This window comes from Sceloporus occidentalis, unplaced genomic scaffold (assembly GCF_023333645.1).
Source record: "Sceloporus occidentalis isolate IW3139 unplaced genomic scaffold, rSceOcc1.0.p SCAF_23, whole genome shotgun sequence".
Lineage (NCBI taxonomy): Eukaryota > Metazoa > Chordata > Lepidosauria > Squamata > Phrynosomatidae > Sceloporus > Sceloporus occidentalis.
In genome coordinates, this window is record NW_028317003.1 from 14580400 (window position 1) to 14591146 (window position 10747).

The following is a 10747-nucleotide window of genomic DNA, read 5'->3' on the forward strand; positions in this document are numbered from 1 at the left end:
ATTAGTTAATAACATTTACAATTGAGACAATTCTGTTTCCAGAATAATGTCCACCAAAAGTAGTGCCCATAAAATCCATCTACCTTGCACACAACCATAAGTCATCTAAGTAATCATAGAGTGGGAGGTGATCTATCTGTGTATGTATATTTATATACCGTATGTATAATCTCTCTCTCTCTATATATATATATAGATATATATATATATACTGCATATATTAGCATGTTCGTGAATTAAGACTCAGAGACCTTATTTATGTTAAATTATACCCACAAATCTTTACATCTTTGTAGTCTAATCTACCATCAAAAAAGGTGTTTTATACAAATAGGCATGTAATAAAAACCTAAAAAACCAATTAAAAAAAAAATAAAGTAAAAAAAAAAATTATATATATATATATATATATATATATATATAAAATGTAAAGACTTATATATATATATTTTATATTTGTTCTGTTTAGTGGCTGGGGCTAGCCCTGCTGGGTACTGTTTTGGCCAATCAGATGGCTCCTGTAACACTTTGGCCATTATAGACCAGTGCTGTATGCGCTCCTCTGGAGGTCCTTAGGCGGCTGTAGAGAGGGGATGTATCACAAGGTCATATAGAAGGGGATCTCGAATTGTGTGCTCTGGGCGGACCCGAGATACGGCACGCCTTAGCCTCGTCTTTTCCAAAATAAAGATCGTGGCGACGATGGGTGAAGCAGGTAACGATGTGACACCAAACAATCTCTGTCGGGGACACGGTACAGCCAGGACGCCAAGGTCGGCCGAGCTCTGAAACACTTTCTGAAGACAGCACCGGAAAGAGATCCCAGATAATGTCACCTAACCACAGAGGTGCATCTTGCTTCTAGCTGCCTAATGACCCGGCGCAAAGACAGAGCCATCAGCACCCTGGACAGCGCCTACCATCTCCGGTGGTGAGGACCGGCTTAAGTCCGCGGTGGCCGTTCTGTTACATTCTCCAGGTTCCCGGGCACTCAGGAGTTTGTTTAATCGCGGCATTCGAAAGTGCGGATAACAGTTGAAACGCGATCTATTTGCACGGATTCGGATTCGTTGTGAAAAGTTTGGATCATTCCAGAGCACGGAGGGGAGGCTGCGCTTGGTTTTCTTTGTTGACCGGGGAGGAATGATGACCGGAGCAGCATGTGCACCAGCCGTCAGATCATCGGAAGCCTCTTGGTGCTGTCTGTGCTGGAGATAGGACTGGGCTTGTCCAGTGTGGCCGTAGGAGCCGTCAGTTTCATCCGGGTCAGGATGGTGGAGAAGCCGCAGCTGGGAGACTCTTCTCCGGTATGGAGCGGGGCGTGTGTACGTTAATCATTTCACTACCTTCAATTCTTTCCTCTCCTGCAAGCAGTGGTAGGAGAGTTCATGTCAACCAGTTTCCAGGGTAATGTCTGTGTTACTCATTCTGTAGGGAGAACCCCCATCTAATTCATATACATTCACCTATAGATACAGAAAAGCCACTTCCTACACTACTGATTTGTTTTGCCATCTTTCATTCCCCAGGGGGGTATTATATTTACCCTATCCCTTGTATATTTATTTATATAAGCTATTATATAAATTCTAATATATTATACTTTAAATATATATTTATATATATATATATATATATATATATATATATATATACACACATATACACATGCATATAGAGAGATCCCAGACTGGTACAAACTGGCACATCTGTATAAATCATACATACAAACACTCATAATATGGCTTAATTCTGTTTATCTCATCTCCCTCTCTTTCCATTTAAACTATAGGGTACTGAATCTATTCACTCACTGTCACCACAGGTCTACATTAGGTACCACACAGTTCAAGGTGGAAATATTCATTAAGCATGTGGAAAAATAGTTTAAAAATGCAATAGAATGGTTCAGTAGGTTTTCCGCTCCATGAAGTCAACAATTTACCTACTGGTTTGCTTATGCCAAAAAATTTATTACTCATTGTTATATATTTTTTTTTACATTCTTTATTATTTATTTTTTAGAGTAATTGGGTGGGAGGATATGGGTTAATTAAAAATTCTAATATGCACAGATAGGTGCAATGTTTTATGAGACCCCTCCATAAAGTGAATCTCAAGAGTTCACAACTGAATTAAATCAATGCAATTATATAGAAAACAAAATGAACTTCATGGTTTAGTTTCACTTTTATTTGTGTATTAAATATAATTTAGAACCCCTCATTAAAAAAATGATAATAATAAAAAAGAAAAAAAACTACCATCAGTGCAGGTGACTTCCTAACCTTTCAAATGGTACCAAGCATTAGCCTAAAGAGCTAGACTGGATATTAGACTTCAAATGTGTAATTAAAATCTAGTCTTCAAATTTTCTATAGAAATGTAGTAAGGTCCATCTTGGTTCCTGAGAGCCCTGTTGACATCTTTCGTTGATGCCTTTGTTTTCTGGGGAATGATAAGGTAATAGAAGTATCCTTTTGGCAAAGTGAACATAAAAACACGACGCTAATCAAATTTACAATAATATAAGAGATGCTGTAAAGTTAAAAAGTCATTGACCTCGAAGCCGTTCTTTGGACAGTGTGTGGAGAGCGGTTGGAAGAAAGAGGGCAATTATATGGAGAGCGCTAGTATTTATGACTATAGGCTTTAGGCCTAAGGACTTGTTTAGAGGGGAGAGCAGTAAGGAGCAAGCAGTAGTTGATGCAGGGCATTCTTATGTACTTTGTATCTAAATTGTGACTGTTGTAAATTGGTGTTATATTCTTGAGGTAAACTCAACATGCTTTGGTAAATGACAAAATGCAAGCAAATAAGGGGAGTGAAGATGAAGTAGAGTGAGGAACCTAAACATACGTAATGGTTGTATGGTTGATGAGTTGGTAATAGGGTCAACAGAAATGGAAATAATTAAAATAAGGTTTGTATTGGGAAACTTTTCAGACATGTTAAGCTTGAGGTAGATGGAACAAAATAGGGGATAGATTTGGATTTTTTTTAATCTCAATGTGCTTATAAGGGACATTTCAAGCTGTATGTAACTGATCAAAATGAGAGTCTAACAGACATAAACAAAGCAAGCGTACATTATCTAAAAAATATTCACACCAAGGTTCAGTACCGTAATAAGGATCATTTTGTTTTAACTTTATTTTAGACAATTAAAGATAGTTTTCATGCCAGTTTTAGATTGTTTCTGTCAGATCTTAGCCCAAGAAAAAAAGAAAGACATTAAAAGAAAAATGTCTGAAGTGCCTTCTCAGATCAAAAACCATAATTATTCTGATTTACGTATCTCAAGCCCTACTCCTCCTTCGCTACAGTTGATTCACAAATAAGCTGACCTGAGCTAACACTGGGGTTGTCAATTTGATGTAAACTTGGAGAGTTGATAGAAAGCACACATTTGGTATTTACTATGATCAGCATTCCAAAATAAAAATATCATAACAATCCAGTTCAACTTATTACGTTTAAATACTAAACAGTGGTAAAAGCACTTCTATATTAAGTTGCTCTTGAGTCATGTATAGTGAGTTTAAAGAATTCCCCCTTTTGCTGTAGAGGGAAAAGTGTTGGTGTATTCATCATGTTTGAGTTGAGAATTCACACTTATTGGTGGATGCATAGAAGAAATAAAAAGAATGCTCAAATGGTTTTAAAAAAATGTATCAGTTTGTCTTAGCCTGTGAATTCTAGTTTTGTCATACCCTTTGAATATATCTATTGGAAGAATTGTGCTATCTAGATAAAATATATAATAATAATAATGCTCCCCTATGTTAATAATTAGCCTTATAATAGTCATCATTGACCCTGCATACTGTCCTATATATATATATATATATATATATATATATATTTATTTTTTTTATTATTATTTTTTTTATTTATTTTTTTATTTAACTTCTGGTATAAAGATACAGAAGTGAATTATGAGGACATTCCCTTGTTTAATGCATATGCTACTTCCATGCATTGTCCATTACTCAATTAGTAAAAATGGGGCTCCTCATAATTATATTTAAGCATTAAATTAAGACTTCTTAAATGTAATTTGTGAATTTGGCAAAATCATTTTTAATGGCACATGCAGCTCCGGACCGCAAAGCTCTTCTCACTGTTGTGCAGTTTGAAAACACGCCAAATTATTTAATGAGCAAAACACATTGCCAAAGCAGTCACTAAATTATTCCCACTTTTAATTGGATTGCCTTGATTGCCTAGTGGTTGCCTTTTATTATGGATGTGCCCCCCCCATCTTTTGTACTGATTGTCAAGCCCATTTACAATGACTACATCTGTAAGTACTTAGATCAATGTCTCTCTTAGACGGTATTAAAAGTTTCCTATGAATTGTCATCTTGTGATCTCAGTCATCTATAATGTTTACAGTTCCTTGACCTTTTGAGAGTGTTTTCAGAGAATAAGGAAATACGTAATCAATACTGTAATATCGGAACATACTTTTCTTATCATGTCGATATAGCATGATGTTCTGGCCATTGTGAGAATCTAGAAAATGATAATTGCAGAAAATTATCTCAACTGTCAAGGTACCTCTTGCTGATTGCAGGAAAAAAAACGCTGATAATTTCACTGATGTCTATAATATAGGGTAAGCTCAGTGCCACTTGTATTATTGACAATTAACAGCTTGGTGACACAAGTCCACCAGTGCATGGCATATTTATTTCTGTTTTAACTGAAAACGTGTAATGGATAGGTGGCTATTATGTTATATGATTAGTTCAGCTACATCCAGAAATCGGGTAGGGGCAAGAAAAGAAAATCTTTTCTATGAATAAGGAACAACAGACTTGTTGGTAGGGTGTGACTAAATGAAACCCTGCATCTATTGGGGAAGATCACCCCCAGAAAAAATGGTGAATGAATCAATACATGAACACATAAAACTCGAGACATAAGAAAATACTGGGAATGACCAATATTATGTATCGTGATTAAACTTGTGAGTTTGTCAAGAGCTTCAAACATCTTCGACTATCCACCCAAAAGTGATCAATGTTGAAGAACATTTCCCAGTGATACATTTCCCAGTGAAACATTTCCCAGTGATACATTTCCCAGTGAAACATTTCCCAGTGATACATTTCCCAGTGATACATTTCCCAGTGATTCAGAAGTAATCTGTGTGAAGATGTATTATGTGGAACCAACTACGCCATTATCATAGGGACAGCCTTTATAGTGCAAAGTGAGGGAGGTAAAATGTTTGGACTGCTTAAACTAACCTACAGTTCACGGTCAAGTGAATAAAGGCTGAATGTCTTCATGTTTCAAGAACCAGTCATTTGGAAGGAAGCACATTATGCTCATTTAATGGATTAATCATCACTTAGCCTTAAATGTTCTTAATTTTAACATTCTTCTATAACAGCAGTCTGTAGGGCTGATTTGTGTGTTTTTTGCTACATAGGATCTTGTCAAATTCCGGCTTTATTTTTGGTTTCCTTCGCACAGAAATCCGTCTATTACATGAACAATGTTGCAATTAAATGCTCATTGTATGTAAAGTATAGGTAATTGGGATGCAGCTGGGACAAAATGTCTGTCTTGTACAGTTTTGACTTGTGGGAACTGTGCATTGTCCAATCTATTTCTTCTACTTCTAAATTTTTAAATTCTTGTCTTTTAACTTTAATCTGTGATTTCATTTTTTTTTTAGAGTTTCATGTTATCGCCTCTCACTATTCTCTTGTTTTATCTTCTTTAACGTATACTTGTAAAGTCCATGAAATGTTATTTCTTATATGTTTAATTCTTATAGTCTAACTAGTATGGATGGGACTCATGGGGGGTGTATGATTATCAGTAGGCTTATTTAGAGGCTGATTTCAACCAGTAAAGTAACCAGTCAACCAGTTAACTGACCAGTAGCTAAAGTTGATTTAGTAATAAATGAGATGCATGTGAAATAGGAAGTTCAATGAATTATGAATTAAGAACACTGCTCAGTTGGCCCTTCATAACACATAAATAAGATACAACTAATGGACATTTTACTACTTAGTAGACATATGCAATCGGATTCAAACGAATGTCGGAAAACAAGGAGGGACCCCCAACAAAACAAGCAAAAGTGAAGGAACTTTTTATTTGAATTTCGTTATTTTCTGAATTTATTGGACTAACATAATATATAAGTATAAACAAAATTGAAATAATGTTGAAACCATTAATGATTTAAGGAGCTAAAATGTAAATCAGGTGTTAAAAAGCTTAGTTGCTGTAGAGTAAATGGTTTGAATAGCTAAAGACTAATTTTATTCAAGATAACAAGTATAAAGTATAAGTGAAAACAATATGATGCTACCATACACTTTAACAAAAAGGGAAAATGGTGTTTTGTAACATTGTCTTGAATTAATAAAACAAAAAGTTCACCATTCAAAGCAAACAAGACATATAAAAAGATTCAAGTTCAGGTAAGGTTTTCCATGAAATCCTATTTTGTCTTTTTTTTTTTTTATGTAATCCTAGGCATAAACCAGGCCCTGATGTATAGAGCCTGAGCTTCAATGATGCTCAGCAATACATATGCTGACCATTCCATCTATAGTCATCTGTTGTCTATCCCTGGTACAGACTAATGTGTTCATCAAACTTAAAAGTTGAATTTGAGAAAGTTCAATAACATGGTGCTGCATCTCCAGTGGCCATGGGTGTTGTGGTCAAGATTTATGGTGTAATCATATTAGGCTATTAGACACACAGGGTAGTTTTCAGACCCAGGCTATGGCTCTTGGCTTTATTGCAAAATATGTTGTGGAATAAAGGTAACATAATTAGAGGTAGAGCATAGGTTCCATAGGAGTCCAACTATATAAAGATTGAAGTATTTGCTATAACGTTATATGGGAGATTATTACGTTGGAACACATTTTTTTCCAAATGCTCTTCATATACAACTACAAGACAACACATGGTCACTTATCGCAAAAAGTGGTTGAATATTGCTTTTAAAGCTTCTTAATAGTGAAAAGATAGTGGAGAAATAGACATATTTTAATAAATAATGATGTTAATGTTAGTGTTTTAAATAGTTTCAATATTTCACATTGTGTATTTTGTACCTAAGCCCAAATCTATAGATCATAAAGAATAAGTGGGTGTTTTTACATTTTTTACAGTTTCTCATTTGTGGAATATGTGGAATCTTTTGCGCCAAAAAGAAATCTGGACTTATCGTGAGTAATCACATTGTTTAACTTTGCCATTCTATATTTAATGACGCGAGGAGCATGTCATCAGGTACATGCTTTACACTTTACACCCAAGGACAGGCTGGCAATTTGATGAAGGTCTAATGAAGACCATGCCTTGAATTCGTTATCAGTTAAGATGATCTTGTTAAAAGGCTGTAAGGGATCTCTGAAACAGTAAACACTAATTTCCCTGTGTTTTAATAAATTAACAATGCGTTTCTCTGTTAAAAAAGGCAACAAGTTTATAAAAAGTACGATGTTTTGGTTTTAGAACTTGATCAACCCTCATAAAAGCACACTGATTTACTGCATTCCCAGAGAGAGAAGAATACTAGCCATACTTAATATCATGTGTGTGTAGAAAGCAATAATGTGGCTGCCAGGTCCTTTAATCATACTTAAGAGGGTGATAAACTAGTTGAAAAGTGGTAGATATTAATGCAGGGAGGGAACTAAACTTGCATGGGATAGGTATATGGCTATCCGGAATCTTGAAGATGAGCCCAAGGACCAAGACGTACGTTTCCAGTGAAAAAAAAATCATAAAAAAAATGGCAGATTGGATGGGCCAAATGGTTCTTATCTGCTGTCAAATTTGATGTTTCCACGGTAAGAGAGTCTATATAGAGAAACTTCAAATGATTTCTCATTGCCGGATGGTGAACCATTCAAGCATTTTTCTTTTCTTTTTGTAGATGATTCTGTTTTCTGCCTGCTGTATCTGTGGTCTAATTGGAGGAATACTAAACATCCAGTTCCTTCGTGCCCTAAGCAAGAGATCTTCGTCACTTTATTCTTTGCACCTTGCATCCATAACCCTTGCAGGCATTGGAATAAGTGGCTGCACCATTTCCTCATGGCTAACCTGCCGACTAGCCAGCTATGAACAGAGGAGAATGTTTTTAGAAAGGGAACATTCACTTCATCACTCTCACGAAATGACAGAAAAGGTAAGTCACGCGTTATCTACTTATATGGTAAAGTAACAAAGAATAAATAATCTACATCATACAAATTTAACTGAAATGTATAAAGGCGTGAGTATCAGATTGAGCAAAAGTAGTGAGAGATAATGTAATGGATCTATATACATTGTTCATGTTACTGTAAAGACAATACAACAGCACATATAAATATATATATATATATTGTCTTCTCTTGACAAGAGAAAAGAAAGTAACGGAAGAGCTATTTTGTAAGGGTGGAAAGGGAGAGTTGTGTGACACGTACGCACATGTGTGTGAATGGCAAGTGAATGGGCTGGCACATGCAGTCCATGTTTTGTGTAGAACATTCTGAATATTTCTTTGGTCAGAGATAAATATCATTCTTGATGTAAATCGCATGTATTTATTTTAGGTAAAACCCCCATATAATTTTGTTAGATTCATGTTAGCAAAGGTAATTTCCTTTGTCCGTAATATTTCTATATAACAATGTACCCTTAATATACACACAAGTCTACCGTGAAATCCGAACTATTTATAAAATAAATTAAAAAAAAAAAGGAAACATTTTCAAATATTGAAAAAAGACCTGTACCTTTGCTAGCAGCAATGATACAAACCTACTGCTGCGCAGCATACAAATTAAGAAAAGTGTTACAGAAATGGAAATTACATGACTAATTCTGTCCCTGGCTGTGCATTTAAAACTCTGACCAGGGAAATGGGACAGCGAAACATCCAGTCTAAAGAAAAGCAAATGACGTCTTTACTATGGGAATCTCAGAGATCACAAGAGATATAGAAGATTTGTTTTCCGCTAAGGGACCCCATTTTCATTTTATCTAACGATCCAACCGTTATTGAAATGAGAAACAGAGACATCTCCTATAAATTCTAACTCTGAATAAGTAAAACACAGATACATATTTTACACTTTTTTTTTTTAATATGTCATCCCGGATCGAATTTACATTCAGAACCACAAATACTTCTGGTGCCAAACACTCTAAAGTCTTTGAAAGTATTGCGATAAGCATAATGTTAAAATGACATAAAATAGGCAGGACTGGTTATTATTTGCCAATTGTTGGCTAATTTTCCCCTTGGTCGTTCTCCACAAAATTGGAGTATATGTAATTTTCTAGTTTGCCGTAGAAATGCCAGTCCTGCTTTATTTATTAACAAATAACTTTCATGTATTCGAGTTTTTCAAATGTTCTTTTTTTTTTTATCAGGAAACTGCTGAAAATGGAGGAGCTCAGCATGTTTTTAATGGAAGACTTTAACACTTTATTTCGGCCGGTCTCGTATTCACCATAAATGCATCTGCAAATCTCCGGTATTTCCATTTCTTAGCGCTTTGCATTTCCATCACTACAATTTACAAGAAGCAGTACTGAAATAAGAAAGACTTCTTTTCCTTAAGACTTAAGAATTTAGAATTCTATTTGCAAAGCATGTTAAGCTAACCAGACTCTCCCCTGGCTCTTTATGGATCCCACGATTGTAAAGACTTGGTGTAGTGTGAATTATTTCCGGGGGAAATCATATGTAAAAGATGGTATATACGTCTATGATGTGTGAATGGAATATTGTATATTTTGTAAAATATAATAAAGATTGATTTAATACAGTTATAAACCACTTATATTTCTTGATCTAATGAATGAATACCTTTTGTTATTAAAGCAAGATTTAGTAGTGAATGCATTTTATGTAACAAAAATAAAATTTGGTTTTGAATAAGTATTATGTCAGGGTGTATATTTACTAAGCACTGCCTGTGAAAATGCTTTGCCTGTGACAGAGAAGGTTATTGTGGCCTATTGTCTAGGATGAAACAATGTTTTGCTGGCGTACATGAATGAGAGAGGTGAATATGTGAACTGATTTGCCTGCTGTAGAATAGATTGGTGTCCATGACCTCCAATATGCATTAACTATATACCATTTTACGTAGAAGTTGTAGTAACTACTTTTCTTGCGGATGTACAGGACAAATCCTATCTTATCCATAAGACTCTGCAGTGTTAAATCATACCCCTCAACAAGAGCCGGACGACAAGGCAGCCCCGGCACTTTAAGGCCAATGACAGAAGGGTGGCTGACGGCTGATATGAGAGGCCACATATGATTTTATGTTCATGCAGAGTGTTACTGCTCATATTCAACCAGACTATGGAGTATTTGCCAGGTGTGCCAGATGACCGGTCAAGGCCTGCCTTCAACATTTCAGCACAGGTGCACCTGTTGGTGTGGCAAGAGGTAGGAGGGTTGGGGCTTGTAACAAAAGTAGGCAGGCCCGGCGCCACCTATAGGCAAAGTAGGCACCAGCCCCTTTAATTTCATGAATCCTTGCACCAGCCCTGAAAGTAGGCATAGCCACCAAACCACGAAACCAGAAGAGCTGCAGGGCATCACAACGTGGCTGCATGTGAGCTGCGATAGAGGTCAGTACTGCACCAGCACAGACCCTCATTGATTTTATAGCTCCCTGCGGTGGTCAGAGGAGATCTCCCCAACTGGTCCTCACTGCAGGCAAAAGTGGGGCAATTGGCAAGCTACCTG

At 36.0% G+C, this 10747-nt stretch overlaps 1 protein-coding gene across 1 annotated transcript; it reads left to right on the top strand.

The window, feature by feature from the left end:
• The first annotated feature begins 1160 nt into the window (after positions 1-1160).
• LOC149300855 (transmembrane protein 196) lies at positions 1161-9465 on the top strand. Its single transcript, XM_089484890.1, has 4 exons — positions 1161-1325; positions 7158-7214; positions 7928-8182; positions 9415-9465. The coding sequence occupies exons 1-4, from the start codon at positions 1161-1163 to the stop codon at positions 9463-9465; spliced, it is 528 nt and encodes a 175-aa protein (XP_089341016.1).
• Positions 9466-10747: the final 1282 nt, after the last annotated feature.

Excerpts from the sequence above, each read along its gene's own strand:
- LOC149300855 (XM_089484890.1), top strand. The coding sequence starts at position 1,161 with ATGTGCACCAGCCGTCAGATCATCGGAAGCCTCTTGGTGCTGTCTGTG. Across the intron at positions 1,326-7,157 it reads CGGTATGGAGCGGGGCGTGT|TTTCTCATTTGTGGAATATG; the intron begins GTACGTTAATCA and ends CATTTTTTACAG. Across the intron at positions 8,183-9,414 it reads CTCACGAAATGACAGAAAAG|GAAACTGCTGAAAATGGAGG; the intron begins GTAAGTCACGCG and ends TTTTTTTATCAG.